The sequence below is a fragment of the Selaginella moellendorffii genome, unplaced genomic scaffold (assembly GCF_000143415.4).
Source record: "Selaginella moellendorffii unplaced genomic scaffold, v1.0 SELMOscaffold_9, whole genome shotgun sequence".
NCBI lineage: Eukaryota > Viridiplantae > Streptophyta > Lycopodiopsida > Selaginellales > Selaginellaceae > Selaginella > Selaginella moellendorffii.
Window position 1 is genome coordinate 254285 of NW_003314270.1, and position 25356 is coordinate 279640.

The 25356-nt window shown below is 47.1% G+C and overlaps 7 protein-coding genes across 8 annotated transcripts; 5 read left to right on the forward strand and 2 right to left on the reverse strand.

Moving 5' to 3' along the window:
- Nucleotides 1–895: 895 nt before the first annotated feature.
- LOC9630848 lies at nucleotides 896–2144 on the forward strand. Its single transcript, XM_024672703.1, has 2 exons — nucleotides 896–1623; nucleotides 1694–2144. Exon 1 carries the CDS (start codon nucleotides 896–898, stop codon nucleotides 1580–1582), a length of 687 nt encoding a protein of 228 aa, XP_024528471.1. The 3' UTR covers nucleotides 1583–1623; nucleotides 1694–2144.
- A 5492-nt stretch (nucleotides 2145–7636) lies between these two features.
- Nucleotides 7637–8890, reverse strand: LOC112345664. Of its 2 annotated transcripts, none has more exons than XM_024672906.1 (3): nucleotides 8702–8890; nucleotides 7930–7996; nucleotides 7637–7875 (listed from the first exon to the last, which is right to left on the reverse strand). In XM_024672906.1, the coding sequence occupies exons 1-3, from the start codon at nucleotides 8877–8879 to the stop codon at nucleotides 7722–7724; spliced, it is 399 nt and encodes a 132-aa protein (XP_024528674.1). In that variant the 5' UTR covers nucleotides 8880–8890; the 3' UTR covers nucleotides 7637–7721. The 2 variants fall into 2 exon arrangements, with proteins under 2 accessions (XP_024528674.1, XP_024528673.1); XM_024672905.1 differs by having other exon boundaries at nucleotides 7637–7880.
- A 586-nt stretch (nucleotides 8891–9476) lies between these two features.
- LOC9632631 (NFX1-type zinc finger-containing protein 1) lies at nucleotides 9477–13674 on the forward strand. The gene is made up of 2 exons (XM_024672907.1): nucleotides 9477–12769; nucleotides 12822–13674. Exons 1-2 carry the CDS (start codon nucleotides 9528–9530, stop codon nucleotides 13609–13611), a joined length of 4032 nt encoding a protein of 1343 aa, XP_024528675.1. The 5' UTR covers nucleotides 9477–9527; the 3' UTR covers nucleotides 13612–13674.
- Nucleotides 13675–17269: 3595 nt separating this feature from the next.
- LOC9632633 (pentatricopeptide repeat-containing protein At4g02750) lies at nucleotides 17270–19066 on the forward strand. The gene has a single exon (XM_002967512.2). The coding sequence runs from the start codon at nucleotides 17270–17272 to the stop codon at nucleotides 19064–19066; it is 1797 nt and encodes a 598-aa protein (XP_002967558.2).
- Nucleotides 19067–19670: 604 nt separating this feature from the next.
- LOC9632634 (chitinase 2) lies at nucleotides 19671–20852 on the forward strand. The gene is made up of 2 exons (XM_002967513.2): nucleotides 19671–19728; nucleotides 19794–20852. Exons 1-2 carry the CDS (start codon nucleotides 19671–19673, stop codon nucleotides 20822–20824), a joined length of 1089 nt encoding a protein of 362 aa, XP_002967559.2. The 3' UTR covers nucleotides 20825–20852.
- A 14-nt stretch (nucleotides 20853–20866) lies between these two features.
- Nucleotides 20867–21375, reverse strand: LOC9632635 (transmembrane protein 230). The gene is made up of 2 exons (XM_002967772.3): nucleotides 21073–21375; nucleotides 20867–21017 (listed from the first exon to the last, which is right to left on the reverse strand). The coding sequence occupies exons 1-2, from the start codon at nucleotides 21356–21358 to the stop codon at nucleotides 20938–20940; spliced, it is 366 nt and encodes a 121-aa protein (XP_002967818.2). The 5' UTR covers nucleotides 21359–21375; the 3' UTR covers nucleotides 20867–20937.
- Nucleotides 21376–21444: 69 nt separating this feature from the next.
- Nucleotides 21445–23328, forward strand: LOC9630849 (pentatricopeptide repeat-containing protein At4g02750). The gene has a single exon (XM_002967514.2). It carries the CDS (start codon nucleotides 21445–21447, stop codon nucleotides 23326–23328), a length of 1884 nt encoding a protein of 627 aa, XP_002967560.2.
- The last annotated feature ends 2028 nt before the right edge of the window (nucleotides 23329–25356 follow it).

Consider the following 25356-nt stretch of genomic DNA (forward strand, 5'->3'; position numbering starts at 1 on the left):
GTTAGGTTGAAGTTGGTGCTTTTGCTAATGCCTTTGCAATTGTTGTTGAATATTTCCTCCTCAATCAAGTGGTGTTCCAACATTTTTGTCTAGAGCGGATTCTTTTGGATAATAGTCCCGCATTTATGGCTAAGGCATTTCATGTTTTGACATCTCGATTGGGGATATGCCACACTTTCATGAGTGTTTATCATCCACAATCAGATAGTTTGGTGGAACGGTTCATTTAGACATTCAAAGGAATGATCAATGATCACGAAGTACATGAATTTTCAGCATTCAGACTGGGATGGTTATTTGCCATTTCTTCGATATGCATATGTCATAGGGGTGTAGAGTTTTGTTAGTGTTTCACCATATAAACTCTTATATAGTCATGATCTAATATTACCAATAGAGTTGAGTTTACTTTTGCAATTGCCATGAATTGCCGATATTAAGTTGTGAAATTAGTATTTGATGAGCATTTTTCCATTTTTCGAGCAAAATTTACCATAGAACTCCCATTATCATCCATCTGCAAAATATAAAGTGGATAACTTAGTGTTAATCTATTTTTCCCTATCTTACGGTACATAATTTAATTAATGAGTTCTTTGCTCAATGGAAAGGACCATATAAAGTGTTGCAGCTATTCACCCAATTGCTGCTCTTCAAGAGAGTGGAAAATAATCTAAAGTGTGCTGACTAAAATAAGACTTTAGATCCCTGTACATGACAACCAGACATTCCATCTTGTCTTTGCTATTGAACATAGAACAACAAGCTTCTCCTTTCTTCTTGGCGCCGCTTTCCATCGCAACATGATAACTTATAGTAAAACATGCCACGTGGCACACTTTAGCCCTTGTAATGAAAAGAAATTAAAAGAATTTCATTTAGGGCATAAGCGAGCATGGCGATCGGCTCTGCCTTCGATCGGCTCCGGGAGCAGGAATTGCTTGTGGACGTCCTCCTGCGACTCGATTTCCGCAGCGTCGCCCGGATGCGAGTGGTCTGCTGCTCCTGGTACCGCATTCTTTCCTCTCGCTCGTTTCTGGATCGCCACGGGAAGCAGCAGCATCATGGCATTCCCTGGGTGGTACGGACGATTCTCTCCCGTGGCGCCCAATCCGCAGTCCTCTGGCGCCCTTTCTCCGGCCGACCACTCGAGCCCACATCTCTGCCTCTCGGTCCGCCTGGAGTTCCCTCTACAATGTTTGCGAGCCATGTCACGGCAAATGGGCTCGTCTGTGGCACGCTTGCTGGGTGGCCGGAGACGAAATGGCCTCGCTCACGGTCTCTGGCTGTGGGCAATCCGCTCACAAACTCTTGGAAGGTGCTCCAGTGTCCCGAGAAGGTTTTCTTGATCGAGGCGATGGATGTGGATCTTGAGACAGGGATCTACCGGATTGCAGTGCTTAACATCATTGATGAAGAGGACGTGGCCTACATTCTCCAGTACAATTCTGGCTCCGGAAGCTGGGCGCTGGGGGGATCCACGACTGCTGGAGACCTGTATAATCCGGGTTACAACCAAAACGAGGCAAAGGAGGATGGCAATCCTAGACAGTATGTCATGGAAGCGGGAAGTGGTGAGTGAAGATCCCTTCGGCTACTGGGACGGGAGTATTTTGGAGGCAGGTGAGGAGGGCTTGAACTGGCCTGTTCGATGTTTTCTTCACAGAGGAAGAAGGATTTTGCTTGTTCACAGGGAAGGTGACAAAGATGGGATACGGAGAGCTGCTCTAAGCGTGCTAGAAAAGGATGAAGAGCTTGGTAAATGGCTCACACTCAGCCATACTTTCATCCGGGAAATACTTGGTGGTGAGTGGCCACTTGATGACATTGACATTCATGGTGAACAGTGGATGGCCCATCTAGCAGGCGATGTGATCGTTGTCTCCAGCCGCATGTATCCTTTGTTAGCGTTTCATTTGGTGGAGAAGAAGTGGGAGTATTGTGGCCACTCGGACGAGGAACTGGTCTTCTTTGCTAGTCTCAACTATGGGAGATCTGAATTTCCAGACATTCGGGCCTACACCTTCGCACCCAGCTTCGCAAGGCCATGAATCAAAGAAAATATGGCTTTTATGTATAAGTATAAACTTTTGTGTTTCTTATTCATAATAGGCGGATGCCAAAAATACCGGGGTTTATAAAAATCTCGCTGACCACGTGGCATTTGACACTTTTTAGGGTTTTGTGGGGGGTTGGACAGCTGGCTTTAGGGTTTGCGGATCATGGCTGTCACTGGGGCTAGCTTTTAGGTTTTGTGGGCTAGCTTTTAGGTCTTGTTCATTGATGGGGTGCGATGGAAATGGAACGCGTGCACGAGGCGATGATGACAAGGTATTTCTTTAATTAAATATTTGTAATATGCACTTGAATGTATTCTGATAGGGAACAGAGGAGCCGATCAAGCGTCGTGGAGGATGGAGCAAACAAGAGCATATGGCCTTGATACGTAAGCGCCAGGAACACCTGCGGAGGCCAGAAGAAAGAAGGAATTTGTCTCGTGAAGCTGTATGGGAGGAGATTGCGGAGAAAATCCAAAGCAGAACCAGTAGCCAATGCTCCCGTGAATGGAGGATTCTTGTTATAATGTACAGGAGTCTGAAGTGTCACTTCAGTAGGCATCCTGAACAGTATTTCCCACTTTCTAGAGAATACTATTATGGCTGTGGGATCCACAAACATATGGACCAAGATGTTTTTGAGGCAATGGATGCTTTTCTTCAATACAAGGTTAGGTGGAAGTAAACCGTTTAACATGAATAAGAAAACCTCCATTCTTAGTAGAAAAAGGATGTTAACAAACCAATAGAACAAAGAAATTGCAGATATTTTCTAAATATTAAATACCTTCCAGGAAAACTTTAAGAAAGTTATTGATGTCAAGAGGAACTTACAAAACTTGTTCTCTTTTCTACCTTTATTCTCTAGAAGTTTACATTTGCCTATGCTCAGGTTGTCAAAGTTAGCAAAGCTGTTGGCAGTTTCAATGCATTTTCCTTGCAAATGAATTTGTTGTTATATGTGGCCAATCATGTGGACTGCCACGTGTGACACTTCAATATAGTCTCATGTGATAATGCCCCACAAAAAGCTTAGTTGTGAGCTTTGAGAATTCAGTTGAGGAAGGAAAATTGCAAAATTATGAATATGTTATTATTATTTTTTCTTTAATTTCTTACTTACACATCATCTCACACTTCAATGGAACATCAATGGATTCTCTTTTGTCTGTGCACATACATTAACATCATTACTTTTTCAATTGATAAATTTCTATTTTATCTTGATTCATTTGCGTGTGTTTTGGTTAGTTGAGATGTTTGTTTACTAATTCATTGTGAAAGCCTTAATTTACAATGTGATAAGCATCTCTCTCTCTCTCTCTCTACACAACCTGTATTTATAATAATATATAATATTTAAAATAAATAAACAAATCAAAGGTGTTTTAAATTTGTTAGAATTTTATTTTGTTAAAAATATTTTATATTGTGGGTACATGGAATATGGAAAGGGAATATAGAAAATGTGCATATCAATTCACCTATAACCTAGTTTATATACAAGAGCAAGTAATTCGAATTGAAACTAATCCACGACTACCAAAATCCCACTATATTAATATTAATATATAACATCGTAACGTACACTTGAACCTCACATCATCCCCTCCTCATTAGCAGATTGTAAGCTCTTGAGTTTGGACTTCCCGGGAGGTCACCCAGCCCAGTATTATTCACACCCAAGACGCTTAACCCAAAATATCCCAAGACCCTTAAGCTCTTGAGTTTGGACTTCCCGGGAAGTCACCCAGCCCAGTATTATTCATACCCAAGACGCTTAACCCCAAATATCCCAAGACCCTTAAACTCTTGAGTTTGGACTTTCCGGGAGGTCACCCAACCCAATATTATTCACACCCAATATGCTTAACCCCAAATATCCCAAGACCCTTAACCGTTTGGAAAAAAGGGTGCACTTTTGTTCATGGGCCCTTTCCCTCTATATTTGAACCCCTATGGATCGTCTCTCAAGTCGTTCCCTTTGGTTGCTTACAATCCACCACACTTCCCTGCAAGTTCACGCCCTCGTGACGCCCTCGTGAACGGAAGCTGAGAGCCGCAGCTCTCATAAGAGCCCCGCTCTCTTGACACCCTACCCCTCGGGTCGAGCCCAGTGGGAGCAAACTGGATCAGCCAGATGTCAATCAACATATGGTGTGATTCCCTTAGCCAACCCCAAATATCCCAAGACCTTTAAGCTCTTGAGTTTGGACTTCCCGGGAGGTCACCCAACCCAGTATTATTCACACCCAAGACGCTTAACCCCAAATATCCCAAGACCCTTAACCGTTTGGAAAAAGGGGTGCACTTTTGTTCATGGGCCCTTTCCCTCTATATTTGAACCCCTATGGATCGTCTCTCAAGTCGTTCCCTTTGGTTGCTTATAATCCACCACACTTCCCTGCAAGTTCACGCCCTCGTGACGCCCTCGTGAACGGAAGCTGAGAGCCGCAGCTCTCATAAGAGAGCCACTCTCTTGACACCCTACCCCTCGGGTCGAGCCCAGTGGGAGCAAACTGGATCAGCCAGATGTCAATCAACATATGGTGTGATTCCCTTAGCCAACCAACAGAGTCGGACCCGAGACTGCTCTGATACCAAATGTAAGCTCCTGAGTTTGGACTTCCCGGGAGGTCACCCAACCCAGTACTATTCACACCCAAGGACGCTTAACCCCAAATATCCCAATACCCTTAACCGTTTGGAAAAGGGGGTGCACTCTTGTTCATGGGCCCTTTCCCTCTATATTTGAACCCCTATGGATCGTCTCTCAAGTCGTTCCCTTTAGTTGCTTACACAGATTTGTAAGTGGTATCAGTTATTTCTGATCCCTTTGTACAAAGCATTTCAATTGTTGCACATGCACAATTTCTGGAGGATCGGCAGGTTGAACGTTATGCCAAACCTCATAAACTTGCGGTCCAACTAGTCACAGGTGATCCTAGTGCATATGGACTAAGAAATAAAATGGTTTCCTTGGTAAGGGCAAGCTTTCAAGGTTTGCTATTTGGATGAATCTATGAACATAAATAATATTTATTGAAATATATGTTATAAAATATTTTTTTAACAAAATATTTATTCTTAGTGAGAATAAGTCTAACAAATTTAAAACAGTATAACAACCTATTATATTTCGTAAAAGAGAGAGAAACAAAAATCAATGGCTATGGCTTTGCAAATTAAGACTTTCTTAGGGAATTTGTAAATAAACATTTTGACTAACCAAAACATATGCAAGTGAATCAATATATAATAAAAAAACATCAATTAAAAGAGTGATGATGTTAATCTATGTGTATAGATAAAAGAGAATCCATTGGTATTCCACTCTAATTCTTGTAAAAGATTGCAGTGTGAGGTGACGTATAAATAAAAAATTAAACAAAAAAGAAAACAATGTAATAACACATTTATAATTTTGCAATTTTTCTTTCTCAAATAAATTCTTAAGAGGTCACAATTAAGCTTTTGTGGGACAGCATCCAAGTGACTCATAAAGATCTTTAGAAAGATTATGATGCTGTTACTGTTGAATATTGTTGGAAAAAAAATAAGAATTTCAAATATATAAAAAAGAAAATTAAATTTGCAATAACTCTTAGTAGTGTTATTACTTATTAATTTATTAATCTAATTGATCAATAAAATTTATAATTTATAAAAACAATCTTAAAATAAACTAGAATATACTAGGAAGTGTTTAGGAAAATTTTTAAATTATAAATATAAGATTAATCTAAACAAATAACAACCATTAGATGGTATAAATCCCAAAATATCTAAGAATATTTTAAATATTTTGCATTCCTGCACTCACAAGCAAGCTTCTCAATCTCCACAGCTGTTGCCGGAAGTGTCAGGCATTACATGAACAGGCTTGGTACCTGTTGAAAACAACATCGTTTTAAGTTGAGAAAGCTGGAAACAAAGCTTTCTATGTCGGTAGCTTGCTTTGCAGCATCTGACCACCCTTTCCAAAGACGGCATTCTCAGTTCAAATTTTCGGTTGGCCGAAACTCAAACCACGAATCAAAAGAGCAGGGCACGAACTCACAAACTTGGAAAACTTCTTGGATTTTCCATAGCCAATTGACTTCACCTTCAAGCAGCAGCGAACCAATCCGTCCAACTCAACTCCTCTAGGATAGTGAAATCTAGAAAGAGTGTAAGTTCGGGCAGGTTGCAGCCTGCTGCCGTTGGATACAAAACGAAACCTGCTTTAAAGCCTCAAAGAGCCTAGAAATGTTGACAGGCGGCGTGTGGATGCGGACCAGGCCTTTCACGCAGGGTGCTGCACAAAGCAGCCTCGATCACCTCGGGATCATCAGGAAACTCGCGCAAAAAGTTGAGCTCCAGTAGCTCCTCCACTGCTTGCACACTTGACCTAGCTCCAATGCTCGAGCAAGATCTGAACAACAGCTCAGGCCCTCATTCTCACCATGACAGGGTATTCATAGCTTTTTAGCACTTAGTTTCTTCTTGACAAGGTTTTTCTGCACATCGAGGTCACAACGGAGCTCGAGCTCAAACTTCTCGTTTTCTTGGTTTTGATGCGGTGCTGCTGTGCCGGATGAGGTGCTCATCCAGATCATGTCGTGCATTTCTCAAGCAACACGCGCGTGCCTGGCACTCCATCCGCTTGTTTTGCAGGCCTCCGCCAGCTTCTTTCAGCACCAGCCGTATTGCAGCCCCAAAGGCTCTACGCGTTGAGCATCTCCGCCGTCAGCCCGCAGCAAGTTCGATGGCTTCTGTCCAAAATGTCGGCGTGCAAGGAGCAACGCTGTCTCCACGTCGAGCTCCTCTTTCTCACCCTCCGCGCAAGCCATTTGCCCCGTTTGGGCATTTGTTCCAAGCTCGACTGATTCTTATTCCTAGCTGCACCCTCATCAGCTAGCCTTCGGACTTCTGGACCCTTTTTTACAAGTCGATTCTTCGAACTTTGGGAGTTCAGAGGAGCTCAAGGCTTTGAACCGAGAAACTGTGCTCCAGATAATGGAGCTCGACACACAAAAACTCTCTTTTTCTCAAATTTTCCTTTATTTTTGCATGGTTCTCCAGGCCAGAGTGACACAGTCGTATTCTAAGCTTCACACGCGTATAAATCCACGTGCACACGCACTGTGAGAATTTATGTGTCACTTGATTGTATCGTCATCTACATATCGACCGAACTTCTTCATGAACAATCAAATTCCTGGGAAAATTGAAGGAACAGATATAGCCTGTGACTTTCCTTCCAATCAGTGTGCTTGATCAATCTCATTCGCTGCAACGCTTTCTAAGAACGTTCAAACACAAGGTAATTGAATCTAGAGAGTTAACTACATGGACACGAGTACAATCTAAACCACAGTGTATGTCCTCCTACGAACATTGTAAACAACGTTGAATGCATGTTGTGTCAAAGATGGTCTAGATTCTGGACTCCAGAACACGCACTAACACCGAGCATCGTGGGATGCAGCCGACATTGTACCTTGGACAGGGATTGGAATAAAACAGATGTAAAGCCAGAATCACATCTGCCGCCCATATTAACTTTGGGAGGGACTTTGGGCAAAGAGAACCTAAAGTGAAGGGCTCTAATGGAATACTGAGTTGGCCTCAAATAAAGAATTCAGCGAATAAAGCCTCAAGCGTGATCGCAAGTCACGCCATCTATAAAATAAATGCCAGTGAACCGTAATGAAAGCGGGCGGGAGGCCGTTTAGGAGATAAAACGCTGTGATCACAGTCTTGGAAGCCTTTGGAAGAACTGGAAGTCGAGAGGCCATGGCAAGCGAAGGGAGAGGAAGTGATCGACATGCGGCAGCTGCTCTGCAAGAAACCATGGTAAGCAAGAAAAAACTCTCTCTCTAATCCATACCCTTCCTTTTTTTCTTTTCGCCTTGTGAATCCAGGAAGAACCTTGCAGTCGTGCTTTTCGTTTGAAGCTGTGTCACAACGAAAGCATCAGATTAGTGATGGTTACGTTGCAGCTAAGCATGCAGGCTCTGGTGGAAGCCATCAAGAAAACTTTCAGCGAGCTGAAGAGCGCGAGCGGCATCGTCATCAGCTACGGCGACTCGGAAGGAGAAACAATCACAGTCGAGACGGACGAGGACCTGAATCTAGCACTCGGGGACATGTCTGCGAGCCAGGCCGTGCCAAGGTTTTCGGTGCGAGAGAAAGCAATGGCGACGGGTCTTGCTCCTGCAAAGCCTTCCAGTCAGGCAGGACCATGCAAGTTTTTCCAGAGTGGCTACTGCCGAAATGGATCAAGATGCAAGTTTTCACACTCGAGCAACAACAGCAGCACGGGAAGTACCAGCATCGTGAGACCGGTGCTGCTGTCTGCGTGGTCGATTGAGAGGTGGCTCGAGAATCTGATAGGAAGATCCCCGGCAGACAACATCGAGGAGCTGAGCTCGCCACCGGGACTAGAGATGCTATGCAAGGTAGCTTCAAGCTTGCAGCTCACGCGCAAGGCGGCTGATATGCTCGCGAAGCTGCTGACCAGGGATGAAATGCGGTCTAGCATGCTCAGGCACGAGACAAACAAGATATATGGATCACTGGCCGACTCGAGGTATGCGATGCAGCTCCAAGCTCACATGACCAATCAGATGCCACGCACGGACGAAGGTTTAAAGCCATACCTGTTGCTGATTGAAGAGCTGCAGCTGCGAACTTCCGATGGATGGAAGTATCTCCCCCTAGACGCCGCCGAGAAGCTGATCGCAGAGCTTCCGGAAACGCCCTTGAGGGACGAGCTAGGCGAAAGGTTGGGGGTACTGCTCGAGCACAGGAGAAAACTCCGGCTACAAATGGCCACATCAGATCCTGACGCAAGTTTACAGGCAAGTTCTGATGAAAAGAGATTGTTTTTCGAAAAACTTACGTTGAATGACGATGCAGGGACCGGTGTTCCGCAAGATACCGATAATTCCCAGCAAGGACGAGCTCCTCAGCGTCATCCCAACCGCAGTTCCGGTCAATAAAGTTGGGCTTCGTTACACCTCAGTTCTGGAGTACTTAGAGACGCACTTCCGGCTGCTGCGAGAGGACTTCATCAATCCACTCAGGCAAGGGATAAAGCAGTACATAAACAGGCAGGGAGGATACTTTGCGGAGGTGAGGATATATAGCAATGTGGAGCTGAAAGGAGTACGTTTCACACTAAACGGGATAGAAAACAAGGTGTCGTTCGTTGCAGAGAAAGTCAGGAACAAAACGAGGGAGATAAACTGGGAGCAGAGCAAACGGTTGATGTTTGGCTCCTTGCTGTGCATGTCAAGGGATAACTTTCAGACCATTACCTGGGCAACGGTGGCAGGAAGGAAAGAGTTGGCTCAGAATATGGTGGACCTTCGTCTTTTAGATGGAAGTGATCTCGACGCATCATTCAAATACGTCATGGTCGAGTCTGCAGCAGCATACTTCGAAGCTTATTCTCACGTTTTGAAAAGCTTGCAACGAGAGGACATGGAAAACATACCTTTCAAGTCGCATTTGATATCGTTAGTGAAGCATGTGAAGGAGCCAGCGTACTTGCCACAGAGAGCAGAGGGCGATAGATACGACTTCAGCTCTGCTTTCCCTGGAGGCACGAAAGAATTCGGTCAGTTCAAGTTTCATATACTGCAAGATTGGCCTGAGTGGAACTCAACCCTGGACTCGAGCCAGGTCGCAGCATTGAAGCACGCTTTGACGAAAAACCTCGCACTGATTCAAGGACCACCCGGCACTGGAAAGACGTTCGTCGGGATGCTTATCGTGAAGTTGCTGCTTGCAAATCTAAAGAGGGAGGCTACAAAGACAAGACACTTTAGCACTGCAGAAGATGTTCCCGACCTCTGTGGACCTGTTTTGATTGTCTGCTACACGAACCATGCACTGGACCAGTTCCTGGAAGGAATTTTTCGTTCTGAGAAAAATGTGATCAGGATAGGAGGTCGAAGCAAAAACAAGCAGCTAGATGGCCGCAATCTGCAGAATCTTTTACAGCTAGCAAGGGAGAACCGGGATGTGCAGGGAGCTTACGTGAGAAAGGCAGTGGCTGCTAGAGACGACCGGAGGCGACTAGAGGCAGAAATACGCCGGTGTGTGGATGAGCTGAATCTTCCCTATGTGACAGAAACTCTTCTTCACGGTGTAGCGACAGAAGATCAGATAACAAATTTATTCTACCTGGGACGCACGAGCGCATTAGCAGGAAAGAAGGTGGTAGAAGCCTGGCTGGAAGCTGAAAATCTCAGATACGTTGATGTTCCAGCTCGAAGAGTTGAGCAAGTAGCTAACAGGTATGCCGTTCTGGATGATGAAGTCGAAGCAGCGGACCTGCATGACCAAACGGTAAATGTTCCCCGCGAAGAAGGGAGACGTACCCAAGGCTTGGCTGCTCCAGGGGATGGTGGTTGGGTACACGTCCAGACTCGGCGTCGGAATCGTCCGGTTGAAGCAGTTGAGCAGCAGCAGGATCCAGTTGTGAACAATGCACACCGTGACGAGGTTCCACTTGAGCTCCTGGTAGATTATCCTGACGTTTGGAGCCTTCCTCTGAGGGAACGAAAGAGGCTGCACGAGTATTGGCTTGATGAGATACATGCCAACGCTCAGAAAGAACTTACCAGGTTCAAACAGGAGTATGAGGCCGCTTGCATTGAGTGCAAGGCAGCAGATAGTGAGATCCAGTTGAGTTTGCTGAGGAGGGCGAAAGTCATCGGAATGACCACGACCGCCGCTGCTCGTTTGCATGACATTCTCGTAGCGCTCAAACCTGAGATTGTGGTCGTGGAAGAAGCAGCAGAGGTACTGGAGAGCCACATCCTTGCTTGCATAAGCCCGTATACCAAACATCTGATCCTCATCGGCGACCACTTGCAGCTGCGGCCATCGGTCGCCACCTTCAGGCTGGCTCAGAGGCATAAGTTGGACGTTTCCATGTTTGAGAGGCTGGTACAGAGCGGAGTCGAGCACACCATGCTGAAGACGCAGAGGAGGATGAAGCCTTGCATTGCGAAGCTGATCTCGTCCATCTATCCACAGCTGAGGAACCACCCTTCTGTACTCGAGTATGAGGACGTGAAGGGAGTCAAGTCGAGTTTGTTCTTCCTTGATCACAATGCACCTGAAGAAGCCGGTCACGAAGCTGGAAGTAAAGTCAATCTTGCGGAGGCCAAGCTTGTTGTGGAGCTCTGCAGCTATCTCCTCAAACAAGAAGCATACGCCCCAGGAGATATGACGATACTGACCATGTACAAGGGACAGGTCCAGGAGATAAGCAGGAGGCTGAAAGACCGCTTTCAGTGTCGCCGGGTAACGGGAAGACCGCTTGGACCTGAAGCCGAAAACTCAGAAGCCACGGATAGTTGGATGCCGAGAGTGTCCAGTGTGGATGATTTTCAGGGAGAAGAAAACGATATCATTCTGTTGTCGCTGGTCCGGAGCAACCTGGTACCTGGTAAGGAAGACGAAGGCACCATTGGTTTCCTCAAAACTGGCAACCGCGTCTGCGTGGCGCTCTCCAGAGCTCGCAAGGGACTGTATATCTTTGGGAATGCACAGCTGCTGGCGCTCAAAAGTCCTCTCTGGAAAGGCATACTTCACGGTCTCCACCAAGACGGACTTATGGGCTCCAAGCTCGTCCTCTGCTGCCAGAACCATCCAGGTGTGGAAACGAGCGTGCAGCATGCCGAGGATTTTCTCCAGGTTGGCGATGGTGGCTGCAGCAGACCCTGTGAATATCAGCTGGAGTGTGGCCATGCCTGCCCGAGAAGGTGTCACCCGGAATCTCACGACACTTTTATATGTCCGAAGATGTGCCTCAAGCCATATGACGGATGCACCCATCGTTGCGTGAAGTCTTGCCACGGGAGGGAAGACCCGGCCTGTCCGCCATGCAAAGAACCGGTGCTGAAGACGTTTCCAACCTGCGGACACGAACAATCAGTGCCGTGTTCGACTGATCCTGCGAAACTTACTTGCCGGAGTCCATGCAAGAAGTTACTCTCATGCGGCCATGCCTGTCCGGAGCCTTGCGGATTGCCGTGTGCAAAGTTGTGCAGGCAAGTTGTCCGCAAAGAACTGCCCTGCGGCCATGCGACGAAGATGATGTGTCCTCAAGATCCATGGACGTTTTCCTGCCTTGAGCCGTGCAGAGATATCCTTCCAGACTGCGAACACAGATGTGGAGGAACATGTGGTAAGTGCAAGCAAGGAACGGAACACATACCATGCCAGCGGCCGTGCAAAAGAGATCTCTTTTGCGGACACCAATGCAAAGCGAGGTGCTCCGCTTCATGTCCACCTTGCTCGGAGCCTTGCCAGAAACGCTGCTTGCACAGCAGATGCGCCGCCATCTGTGGAGCACCATGCAAGCAGTGCCTCGAGCCTTGTTCCTGGAACTGCCGGCACTTCAGCTGCACGCTTCTCTGCTGCGAGATCTGCCAGAGACCACGCTGTGACAGGCCATGCACGAAGCGGCTCGTCTGCGGTCATCCCTGCATCGGCCTGTGTGGAGAGCCTTGCCCAAGTGCCTGCCGCGTTTGCCAACCTGGTACTTTTGATGCAATCACACAGCTGACGTTGGAGGAAAGCGAGAGTTCCGACAGATTCGTCGAGCTTCTGGACTGCGGGCACATCTTCGAAGTAACTGGACTGGATCAATGGATGGATATGGATGACAGTGCGGAAACTTGCTCCAAAGCAATCGTCCTTAAGTTCTGGTAAGTTGACCACCTTGATTCGATGTTAATCTATTCTTTTGTTTCTTTGCAGCCCCGCATGCAAGACGCCTGTTCGGAAGTCTTTCCGCTATGCGAACGTAGTGAAGAAAAAACTGCATCAGATAGAGCTCGTCAAGATGAAAGTTTATGGACATGAGCAGACAAGAGCAGGAATGGGCATGCTAAGCAGGAAAGAATACAGGCAGGCATTCCAAATTTTCACGGAAGTCATCAAAAACCAGCCCGGGAACTTCGAAGCACACCTTGGAATGGCTCAAGCTCTACGCGGCTTGAAAGAATTCGGGTACGCAGTTACTCACCTCCGATTTATAGCCGAGAGAAGCAGCCTTGCCGCCGATATCCGAAGTTTGCCAGTACCACGACTCAAGAGGCCATACACTCCGGTCCCCAGCAGCTTAAACTTGAGCTTTGTGGCAGTTCCAAGCCGATCTCTCACGATCCAAGCGCTCATCCAGTGGGGATCGGCACTGACAAGCCTGACAGAATTCTCCGACGCTGTGAGACTCTGTGAGATCGTTCTCAAGCACGACAGCACCAACGGTAGCGGCAAACGCTTGAAAGAAATGGCGGAGAAACGACTAACTCACCAGGTAGTGGAAGCCGTGAGCGCCGAGTTCTCAGCCAGGGGGCACTGGTACCAGTGTCCAAACGGTCATGTCTATGTTGTGGGAGAATGCGGCGGCCCAATGCAGACATCGCACTGCCCTGACTGTGGATCGATCATCGGCGGCGAGCATCATCAATCAGCTGCTGGGAACACGCACTCGACGATCGATGGGAGCGACCACGCGCTCTACAGCGATCATACCGAGCCCTACTAGGGTTTAAGGTTCAGGTGTTTGAAATAGGTTGACTCTAATATCCGTTATATGCCGATAGTTTCAGCGCGAGTTTCCTGACGATCCCAAGGTAATCGAGGATGCTTTATGCAGCCCTGCATGAAAGGCCAAACACACCCATTTCTAGGCTCTCATTTCTCTCTTGATTTCCTGTAAATCAATTGTGAGTGTAAAACTGAGGGAATAAAATTGAGGGAATATTCCATCTTTCGCAAAGGGAGGTTAAAAGTATTAGCTCAGTTATTACCTTTGGACTGATGCTCAAGTAGGGGCTCATGCATTAGGTAGCCAAGTTCCAATCCAAGTCCAGCCAGGGCGGGTGAAAGTTGCGTGTGTGTGTTCTCACCGTGCGTAGGCTTCACTCAGCTGTTGAGGGCTTTGGCTTGCCTTGGCACTTGAAGCATGACCCTTGCAGCTGTGGCATCTTAGTTGATGTTGGCTGTGCATTGCCTTTGCTCCATCTCTGGGTGCAAGGACCTGTGTGCCTTGCATCCTCAGACGGTAGTTACCTGGTTGATCCTGCCAGCAGTCATATGCTTGTCTCAAAGATTAAGCCATGCATGTGTAAGTATAAACTGCTTTGTACTGTGAAACTACGAATGGCTCATTAAATCAGTAATAAAGAAACAAGAATTAAAATGCCTGTCATTAAGATCACAAAGAGGGGGTGTGCCCAAGCTATGGTGGTGCTGACATTAACGAGAAGAAAAAAACTAGCATAAGAACCAGAACCTTTGGCAGCCTTGCTGCAGTATTGTAAAATTAAGTTTCAGTAGTTTCTGGTGAATGTCACATTCACCAGTCTTCACTAATGCATTGCCCAGAATCTTAAGGATGATTAGTGAAGACTAGCACACCCACCAAAAATTACTGGAGCTCAATATTTGTAGCAAAGCTGCCAAAGGTTTTGATTCTTGCATTGGTCTTTTGCTTCTTGTCAACGGCACAACCTTTTGTTAATATGCCTCAGCACTACCATAACTCAGCCCTCTTGGTAATCTTAACGATAGTACAATCCCCTAGAGCTTCTTTACTTCTAACTTCCCCCTGTTCTAACAGTGACTTACTGCTGACGTGGCGAAAGATGGAATATTTCCCTGGTTCTATATCGAGCTGGACGGATTTAGTTCGCTGCTGCTTGCAGTGAAGTAAGTTGGCTATATGGAAAAGCCAAGAAGTTGTCCAAATTTGTGAGTTCGTGCCCTGCTCTAGAGATGCTTGTGCTCTACTGGGCAGCCGAGATCGCGCTCCAAGTTCACTAGGCCAGTCTCAAGTTCCTCAAGTGTCTTGGAACTACACATTATGACGGAAGCCTCAAACTGAATGCTCCCAACCTTGAAGTCCTGGATGTGGGTGTTAGTTGGTGCAGTAATAGAGAACCATAGTTTGAGGCTAAGCTCATCTGTTAAAGAAGAAAAGAGCTTAATACATTGACAATGTTGCATGAATACATGATAGACGGGAATATCTTTGATGTGTGAAGGGTTGACATCTCTCTTTGACAGAGAGATGTCGCACGCCAGCCATGAGCCGCCAGTGATAGGCAGTAGGCTTTTTACTTGTGGCAGAATATACCAAATTCTCAAACAATTTCTCTGACAATGCCGTCTTTGGAAAAGGTGGTCGGAGACTGTCATGCTGCAAACCAAGCTACCAACATAGAAAGCTTTGTTTCCACCTTTCTTAACTCGTCTCCCAAGTTAGAGCTCCGAACTTATCTTCCAAGTACAGGAAGGATGTGCCGTCTGATCCACGAGTAAGAATAGCACGTTCCGAAGCTGATAAACAGCTTGTACAAGCAATCAAGTTTGTTCCACCGTTTGGTTTGAGGATGAGTGCACATTACCTGAGCTTCCTCCACTAACTGAGTTAAAGAGCGACAACCAGGCCAACCAGAGTTCGACATTGATGAGGCAGACTGGAAATGTAATCTGCATGAAGTCCGACATTTTCAAGGTAAAGCATCTCGTTTAGCATCCCGCTTGTTAGAACCATTCTTCTGTCGCGGTTTCTTCCCGGCTCAGGAGATACGAATTGTGAAGAAGCAGGTAAGTAGATATACATGATGCTGTTTTCAACAGGTACTAAGCCATGTATTGTTCATGTTGTGCCTGACTTCTATCACACTTCCGGCATCAGCTGTGCAGCTTGAGAAGCTTGCTTGTGAGTGCAGTAATGCAACATTTGGAAAAGGTAAATACTCTGCCTAAGACAGAGAATTGTGTTAAGAGGACTTCATGACGTTCAGATGTTTATGATCCGAGCTATCGCAAGCCACTGAAGCTCAATCCTGAAGAGTTCGTGTCAGACTTCCATCCAGCAAACTATGGGATTTTGGATATAGTGAGGGACACACTAGTCCCAAACGCAACCAGCCTCGGGCTGGGCTGCACAAGCTGGGGACTATTTCAAAACACACGTAGATACACCTCTGCATCTCTGGTGGTAGTGCTTCCAGGCAATCACAGTGGTGGGGAACTTGTAGAGCGACATGGAAAAGTGGAGAAAAGCCGAGGAGAACCAGAGCAATAACAATATCCACTTGCCAGCTTTCTATTCCGACTGTGAGCATGAAGTTAAATCCGGATACAGGCTCCTGTTGACATACAATCTTTACAGCAACGGGGTAAAATCCCTATCATTGTCCAGTTTAGCTGATCATACTGGCTCCACAATCGAAGCTCGACTCCAATTTAAGGAGTAGCAGACGGCTGTTGGTGGGATTCCCCTGTGGGCACAGATATCCTCTCAAGTAGGTATCTTCTCATGAAGGAACATGCTGAAAGAGGAGGATGCCGTCCTCTTTTGAGCTCCAAGGGCTGGTTCAGTTATGGGAAGAAAAACCAAAAGATATTTATGTAAGTCAGGTTTGTGTGAAGTTCCATTCTGAGTTTCCAGCATTTGATGAAACAAACAAGAAGGAGATTACGTGGCTTTGGAAGGAGGTTGCTCCTTCTTTTCTTTTTTTCTCTCTTCATTGTTTTTGTTTTGTTGCAGAAAAGTTGTTCTAGCTTTTGGCACAGATTGGTGGAGCTCTTCTATGGAAACGACGCACCATCTTTGAAACAAGCATACTATGCTTTAGCTGTTGTGTTCTGCATTGGTCCGGAGAAGGCAAATACGTCACAGACGGAATATGACTTAGCTCGTTTGGACACGCAATCTGGTTGAACTTGAGGCGTTTAGCATTGTCCGTCGCAGCTTGTTCCCTTTTATTCGCTGAATAGGTAACGAAAGTCAGAATGTGAAACAAGAATTCTCACCACGGGGAAAACGCAAACCGTGCTCCTAGAAAAAATATGAACACAACTTCTTCCATGGCTTCCTTGCGCTTGTGTCTCTATAGAATACGAATTATATGTGTCTAGAACAATGCCAACAGAAAGGAAGAAGAGAAATGAGATTTTTTCTGGTGTGGTTTGAGTGAATTGAGCATGCATGTTTCTGAGAATGAGCCCCAAACGTCGAGCTCCATCGCCTGAGCACAAGCTCTCGGTTCAAAGCCTTGAGCTTCTAAACTCCCAAAGTTCGAGGAGAAAAATCAATCTAGCGAGGCTCCAAATTCCTTATAGCGCTTGTAACAGCAAACCTTTAAAATCTTTTAGTATCCAAATATCTTATAAGAGATGAGTTCGTCCAGATGCAAACTTGCCTTCGATCAACCACGGGAGCCAAGAGCTTCTTCCAGGTTGAATCCACCAGGGAGAGTTTCGCCACCCTCCTCAAATCATGCGCAAGAGCCAACGATTTGGCCACCGGCCGGGCGCTCCACTTCCAGATCCTCCACAGCGGTCACAACGGGGACAAGCTCCTGGACGAACTCCTCCTCCAAATGTATGGCAAGTGCGGCAGCGTGGAGGACGCCCGGCTCGTCTTCTCCCAGATGCGCCATCCAGGCCTTTCCTCCTGGAACATGATGATCGCCGCGTATGCCCGCAATGGGCATCTGGGACACGCCAAGAACACCTTCGATCGAATGCCGTGCCGCGATTCTGTCTCGTCCAACACCATGATCTGGGCTTTCTCGCTGGGATCGAATCTCTCTGCCGTGAAGAACACCTTTGATCTCATGCCCGAGAGAGATCTTCGCTCCTGGAACTCACTCGTCGCAGCAAATGCCCAAAAGGGGGATACCCATCTCGCCAAGAGGGCGTTTGATCGTATGCCCGCCCGCGATGGCGTCTCTTGGAACGCGATCCTCTCGGCTTGCCTCGACAATCCGGATGCCGCGCAGGGGATCTTCCACGACTGCCCCGATCGAAGCATTGCATCGTGGAGCAGCGTGATCCAGGCGGTGATTGCCGCTGGGCAGATCCACCGCGCGGTGGAGATTTTCGAGCTCATGCCTGCTCGCGATGTCTGGGTCTGGAATGCGATCGTCACGGCGCATGGAGCGAGCTCCAATCCGGCCGCGGCGAAGAAAGCTTTCGATCAAATGCCCGGAAGAGATGTGGTAGCGTGGAGCTCGCTCATCCAGACTCTCCTCCAGTCCTCGAATCACTTCGCTACCGCGGAAGAGGCGTTCCAGCGATTGCCGGCCAGGAATGTGGTCTCCTGGACGATGATCTTGCTAGCGCGATCGCAGCGCTGCGACCTGGCGGCCACGAAATCCCTCTTCTCCGCCATGCCCCAGCGCGATCTGGTGGCCTGGAACGCGCTCATCACCGCGCACGCGCAGTGCTACCAGGAATCCAAAGCCATCTTCGATCGAATGCCCGCCCAGAGCATCGCGTCCTGGAATTGCCTGATCACATCCCTGTCGCTGGGCAAGAACACCGAGACCGCGAGGCAGATCTTCGACGCGATGCCACAGCAGGATTCCAACACCTGGGCCGCGATCATCACCGCCTACGCGCAGAACGGCCGCCTGGATCAAGCGCACGAGATCTTCCAAACCCTAGCGCTCCAAGATCGCCAAGAACAGGGCCAAGAACCCCAAGAACACCGCAATCTCGCGGCCTGGAACGCGATCATCGCCGCGCACGCGCAATTCGGCAATGGCGCCGACGCCGTCGCGCTGCTCCACGCGATGCTGCTCGAGGGATCGTCCTCCCCGTCCGACGGCTCCTTCCTGGGCGCCCTCAATGGATGCGCCCACGCCGGGCTCGTGGAAGAGAGCCGATCGATCTTCCAGGCGATGGCGAGCGACTATTCGATCGCGCCGCGGCTGGAGCACTACTGCTGCGTGATGGAGGCGCTGGGGCGAGTGGGGCAGCTGGATCGCGCCGAGGAGCTCATGGCCGCCATGCCCTATTTGCCCGACGAGGTGGCGTGGGTGGGGTTTGTGGGCATCTTCCAGATCCATGGGCAAGTGACGAGGGCGGCGGCGGCCGCGCAGCAATTCGTGGATGCCAATCCGGCGAGCGCCACTGCCCAGGTGCTGCGATCGGTGGTTCTTCGCTGGGCGGCGTCTGGCGCGCAAAACCGAGAAATTTGAAATAAGAATATTTTCTGTCAAACTCTGGTATATGCTCGCATTTAGTTAAACTGAGATTAATTTTGTTTTAGTCAGATTAATTTTAAATTAGTTTGTTTTAACCATTGTTAAAATAGTATGCTTTTAATTCTTTAGTGTTGTTATATTTTATTAGTGTTAAAATGGATTGGATACATTAAACATTAAGAAGTTTGGAGTTCATCGAATTGTTTTTACCTGAAGCAACACAGCAAAGCAAACTATACAACAAACCTGGAGGAAGAAAAGGATTGAGCAGCAGCGCTACGAACATGCAACACCTGTCAAACCCACAGTTTTTGAACAGCCGCGGACAGACAGTGTGGATCCAAAAATCTTACCAATCCATCGTCCCAGTTTTTGGAACTTTTGTCGCAATAAACACTGCCCAGATTCAATGCTTCCGCAAGATGATTCTCTCTTTCTCCTCTTCTCCAACTTAACAGCTTCGCGAGCTCGCTTACTCTATTGCCAGATTCTCACGGCCGCCGCCTGCAAAAAAACAGCATTCGCTTACAAACCTCTATAAAATCCACGACTCAAGAACCAGAGGAAGATAAAACTTCGTACCTTTTGTCTTGTACGAATGTTGGAGATGAAGCCACCGCTCTTCGTTGCGTGCTTCCTGCTTGCCGCCATCACCTGTAAGTCCATTTTTTCTTAGCAACTGGTCTCAAAGCTGTGGTTTTACCCTGCCATGAATCAGCAGGTGGAGCACATACCTGTGGCAAGTTGCGGGAGATCGAGAAGGGAGATACTTGTCTGTCGCTCAGTCAAGCTCTTAACTTGACACTCCAAGACTTCATGCTCCTCAATCCCAAGACGAACTGCAGCAGCTTGATCGTTGGCGAGGAGATCTGTGCTTCTTCCTGCTTCCGAAAACTGGTTTCTCCCAGATACGGCCAACGCCCTGTGGTCATGGATTACATTGGTGCTATGGGAAACTCCACCGCCTTCGACGACGTTCCAGTGTCACCAGATGTCGACCACTTTTTCATCCTCTCCTTCGCCATCGACGCAAATCGTTCCGGAATCGTTCAAAACGGGAGCTTCATCAGCTACTGGAGTGATGGTCTCACGCCAGAGAGCGTCTCTGCGATAAAATCCAAGCACCAAAACGTCAAAGTCCTGCTCAGTCTGGCTGGCTACAGCTTACAAGTCGATGGTCAGTCGGATCCTTGGATCGTTCGCTGGTATGACCCCTCCGACGCCGACCTGTGGATCGACAACGCAGTCAAGTCCATTAGCGCGCTCGTGCAAAAGTATCACCTGGACGGCGTCGACATCGACTACGAAAGCATGGACGACCCAAGCAACTTACGTCTCTTCCCGTTTTGCATCGGAGAACTGATCAAGGCTCTCAAGAGGAACAAAGTGATCAGCGTTGCCACCATCGCACCTTACGGAGCTTCGGCCCCTTACTACCGGAGCCTCCTCCGGTACTATGGCGACCAGTTCGACTACATCAACTTCCAGTTCTACTCCTACAGCAACGTCACCAATGCATACGACTACGTGCAACTCTATCACTGGATAGCCCAGGGATTCGACGAGAACAAGCTGATGGTCAGTCTAGAAATCGACGGGACTTCGGGACGAGGAGTGCAAGGAGCGGAATTTTTCAAAGCTGTGGAAGAGATAAAAAAGACACGCAAAGTACCGGGGATGTTCCTATGGTCTGCTGAAGGCTCTCAAGAAACCGGGTTCCTTGTAGAGAAGGTAGCACAATGCACACTTTAGATGGAAGAAAAGCTCTATAGATGGAAGAAGCACTCTAGATGGAAGAAGCATAAAATACATTGAGATTCAGAGCTAAGAGAAATCGAAGAAGGATAGACACAAGTACCTCCTAGCTAATAAGCTGGAATTCGCGAATAAGAGTACCCTTTGAACCCACGCCACGAGTAATACGCGATCCTCGTCTCATAGAACCCTGCCACGAGAAGCCACACAAGATATGAAACACAAAGAAGGGAAAAACTCCTTACCTGGTAGAAAAACTAGAATTCCCAGCAGCAAGAACCCAAACGCCTGCGATGTCTCTCCGCCGATGTGAGCCGTGAATATCAGATGCGAGATTACGATGAAAATCGTCCCACAGAGCAGCAAGGCGATTGCTAGCAGGATTGATTTCCAAGGCACTTGATCGGGGATATCATACCTAAACCGCAGATCCTCGCCAGCAGGGCCATAATCATCAAAATTTCTCCTCCCGCCCTGCGATCGGCTCAATCCCTCGCTCGTCGGGACTCTGGAGTAGCGCGTTTCTCTCATTTTCTCTCAAGAACCCTAAAATTTCTTCCAAGGGAAAAATAGTATATGCCCCGAGAGAATCTTCTAGGCATATTCAACCGTCGTCCATGGGATGTCCCTTGATCCAGCAGCTTAGGTCTTGCAATTCCCTGGCCGAGGCTCATCAAATTCACGCCCAGATCCGTTGCGACGGCCTGGGCGTCGATTCCTACACCTGCAATGTGATGATCCAGGCCTATGGTCGATGCGGCAGCGCCCAGCAAGCCCGATTGATCTTCGATGCAATGAAGAGCAGGGACAAATTCTCCTGGGACTCGATCCTCACGGCCTACACCCGCAATGGGCACCTGGAAGAAGCCTGGTTGATCTACAACGCCATGGAGGAATGGGGGCTCTTTGCGATGAATGCGATGCTGGGCGCGCTGGCGTCGATCGGCAGCATCCACGATGCCAAGCAATTCTTCGATTCGATGCCCGGGAGGGACCTTGTCTCCTGGACGCTGCTGCTCAACGCCCTGACACGACTGGGGCTCTTGGACGAGGCCCAGGAGCTCTTCAATCGATTCCCCGAGACTGATCTAGTGGCCTGGACGACGGTGTTGATTTGGCACGCGCGTGGTGGGAGGCTAGCGCGCGCAAAATCTCTGTTCGATGCGATGCCGGAGCGCGATCTCGTCTCCTGGACTGCGTTGTTTTGGGCATTTGCCCAGGCGGGGAATCTCCAGGAAGCTAAAGAGCTATTCGATTCCATTCCGGAACGCGACACTGTAGCGTGGACGGCCATGATGTCGGCGTACGGCCAGAATGGCCACCTGATGGATGCCAGAAAGACGTTCGATTCCATTCCGGAACGGAATATCTACACGTGGACGGACATGATGATAACATATGCTGAAAGCGGGCATCTGGGTTTTGCAAAGAGAATGTTCGATTCTATGCCGGAATGGAATCTTGTGTCGTGCACCGCCATGCTAATAGCTTACGCGCGATCGGGACATTCTAAAGATGCCGAAAGAATATTCTATGCTATGAAAGAAACCAACACGTACACGTGGACGGCAATGATTGCGGCATTTGCCCAACACGGCCAAGTGGAGAAAGCAAAGGAGCTCTTTGAGAGAATGCCCGAGATTAACTTGTACGTGTTAACATCATTGTTGTCAGCTTACGCTCAAAACGGGTATCTTAAACACAGTAAGCTTATCTTTGATCAGATGGAAGAACATTCCATAATTTCGTGGAATGTGATGCTAGATATGTACGCCCAAGCCGGGCATTTGGAGGAATTGAAGTGCCTATTTGATTCTATGCAAGAAAAAGACCTAAGTTCTTACAATATAATGCTGTCAAGCTTTGCCCAACATGGTTACCTTAAAGAAGCGAAACTAATTTTTGATAAAATGGAAATCAGAAATCTAATATCATGGACTGCCTTACTTACTGCATATACCCAAAACGGTCATCTGGATCGAGCCAAAAGGACATTTCAAGGCTTGCTAAGCCAAGATGTAATCCTTTGGAACTCGATTATTGGTGGCTTCGCACAAAATGTAGAGTCAAGGGAAGCGATCCAGCTCTTTTACGAGATGAATCTTGTGGAAACCCCGGACGAAGTCACATTTTTGTGTGTGCTCCTGGCGTGGTCACACAAAGGAGAGGTGTTCTCTGGAAGAAACTTGTTCCGATCGATTTGCTTTGATTTTGAAATGGCCCACAAGAAGCAGCATTACAGCTGCTTTCTGGGATTGCTCAGTCGAGCTGGTTACTTGAGCGAGGCTGAAGAACTCATAGCCACCATGCCATTTGCGGCCGAGAATTTAGACTGGACGTGCCTATTAGGAGCCTGTAAGAGTTACAGGGATGAGAAGCGAGGAAGTTTTGCGAGTCAAAACGTCTTGGGCTTGGACCCATCGAATGGTTCCGCTTATGTGTTGCTAGCAAATCTGTATTCGGCAAAAGAGAGAAAGAAAATTCCACATGTCATGTCGTGAATGACTGCGACGTTGGCAGCACCAGTGCAGCATGATGGTTTATAACACAAAACGGGGCGTACACTGGTCACCCTGACATCTTCAAGCTATTACATTCTCTAGAACAATGCATTTTTTTTATAATAGAAATCAGGGGACTAAAGAACTTAAATTTGTAATTTAATATTACAATATCATTTAAACAACTGCATAATGCTACGTGATCGCCATTCAAAATCTAATGGTTGGAATGTATCAGTTCTGGAGCCCGTCCTTGCTCCGGTCAAACGTTTACGCCATCCCGACCTTGAGCAAGAGGCTGCTCAAGAGCCGAGAGCCTGAGTCAAGAGGGTGTTGCTCTCCTTGTGGATGATCTCGAGCGAGTGACTTCAAGTCTGGAGTCACATCGACGCAGACCAAGGCCGAGAAAGGTGGTGCAAAGCTTTTTCCTTGAAGCTGTTATGTAGACTTGAGATTGGGATGCAGCAGCAATCCATACTTGAGGCTGCTGCTGCCGGCACGATGTGAACGCAATTTTGTCAACTCGGACACATTCTAGCCTCATTAGTCTGAAAAGCTTTGCTCTGATACCACTATACTCGTCTCTTCAAGGCTGCCACATTTGTTTCCAAACCTCCATAGCATGAACTTGTCCACAGAGCTGTAGCACTTGCTGGATAGTTCTGGATAGTTCTTCACAGATGAACTTCCTTCTCCTCTTGTCTCGGCCTGTAGAGTTTGCTGGAAAGAAAGCCAAGAGTACAAGCTGGCACAATGACTGGGCTTTAAGGCCTTGTTTGGGACGCCACATCGTCCAGATGTATGATTGTGCAACATGGAAAAAAGTCGCACAGCTGCTGCTTCTTACTAATGATTCAGGGATCCAAACTTCTTAAAAACAGCTATTGAAAAGAAATTAAATTTAAACCAAACAATAGAATGTTTATAAATTATAAATAAGTTTAAAATTAATAAACTTTATAATACCACTATAATTTTACCATCATATTTCATAATATTTTATGATTTCTCTCTCTCTATATGTATGTGTTTATCTAGAATATGCTTGTATATTCTGGGATATTCTCCATTTAATATTTAAATTAATTTTTTATTTTTTATTAATTGTGAGGTTCAAGTATATGGCTATGATGTTGTATACTAATATTAGTGGGATTTTGGTCCATATTCCATGCACTCACATTGGTGAAAGTGAAGGGCAATTTTATATATCCCTAAGGAGTGCTAGGATTTGGGATTTTAGTTTAAATCTAGTTCTTACATTGTCTAAATCTCCATTTTCTTATAGCTTTTCTTAACTTCTTCTTTTTGTTTTTTCATTTTCATTCATTTTCATTCATCTTCATGACAGAGTAGCAACCTCCTCCTCTTTTGACTATGAAGCAATAGTTGGTGCAATTACTTGATACTATACAGTTGTAATTAAATAATCAAACTCAATTAATAGCAACATTAACAACATGTGGTACAACTCTTCTGACTCTTATTGCTAATCCTCACATCCGGCTGGAGTTCTTTTCTAGGAATCCTAAGAATGATGTATACCATTGGTTTGATCACTTTAAAGTGATTGCCACATATCATTCTTGGGATGATGCTCAGTGTTTATTGTAAGCCACAAATTTTTCCTTTCCAATTTGCCAGCTTACCTCGACTATCCGACCAACTCTGCCTTGGCTTGTGCTAAGTTCCCTCGCCAGAGTTCTCGCCTATGGTACCAGCTCCTACTTGCTCCTACTTGGTTTCAGCTACTCACTGCACGAGCAACGGAGTGTTAGCCATCCATCTACGGATTCCCAAATCTCTCCCAATCCCCCTCCCCGGGTTAGACTGGACTTAAGGTTCGGCTACACTCCCCGCAGGCACAAGCAACCAAGCATACCAAGCTTCCAGATTCCTAACACCCCAAGGTACCACAAGACTTGATCATGGGACCCTCTAAATCCCAAGCCTTGGGTGTAGCACTTGCTTCGGGACGTCGGGGCGAAACACCGTGGCCTAACGGCCCGGTATGGGTACCTCTCGCCC

Excerpts from the sequence above, each read along its gene's own strand:
- LOC9630848 (XM_024672703.1), top strand. The coding sequence starts at position 896 with ATGGCGATCGGCTCTGCCTTCGATCGGCTCCGGGAGCAGGAATTGCTT.
- LOC112345664 (XM_024672905.1), bottom strand. The coding sequence starts at position 8,879 with ATGTGGCCATTTGTAGCCGGAGTTTTCTCCTGTGCTCGAGCAGTACCC. Across the intron at positions 7,997-8,701 it reads AGCTCTTCAATCAGCAACAG|CTTCAAACGAAAAGCACGAC; the intron begins GTATGGCTTTAA and ends GTTGTGACACAG. Across the intron at positions 7,881-7,929 it reads CGAAAAGAAAAAAAGGAAGG|AGCAGCTGCCGCATGTCGAT; the intron begins GTATGGATTAGA and ends GGTTTCTTGCAG.
- LOC9632631 (XM_024672907.1), top strand. The coding sequence starts at position 9,528 with ATGGAAAACATACCTTTCAAGTCGCATTTGATATCGTTAGTGAAGCAT. Across the intron at positions 12,770-12,821 it reads GCAATCGTCCTTAAGTTCTG|CCCCGCATGCAAGACGCCTG; the intron begins GTAAGTTGACCA and ends GTTTCTTTGCAG.
- LOC9632633 (XM_002967512.2), top strand. The coding sequence starts at position 17,270 with ATGCAAACTTGCCTTCGATCAACCACGGGAGCCAAGAGCTTCTTCCAG.
- LOC9632634 (XM_002967513.2), top strand. The coding sequence starts at position 19,671 with ATGTTGGAGATGAAGCCACCGCTCTTCGTTGCGTGCTTCCTGCTTGCC. Across the intron at positions 19,729-19,793 it reads CCTGCTTGCCGCCATCACCT|GTGGAGCACATACCTGTGGC; the intron begins GTAAGTCCATTT and ends ATGAATCAGCAG.
- LOC9632635 (XM_002967772.3), bottom strand. The coding sequence starts at position 21,358 with ATGAGAGAAACGCGCTACTCCAGAGTCCCGACGAGCGAGGGATTGAGC. Across the intron at positions 21,018-21,072 it reads AATTCTAGTTTTTCTACCAG|GGTTCTATGAGACGAGGATC; the intron begins GTAAGGAGTTTT and ends TTCTCGTGGCAG.
- LOC9630849 (XM_002967514.2), top strand. The coding sequence starts at position 21,445 with ATGGGATGTCCCTTGATCCAGCAGCTTAGGTCTTGCAATTCCCTGGCC.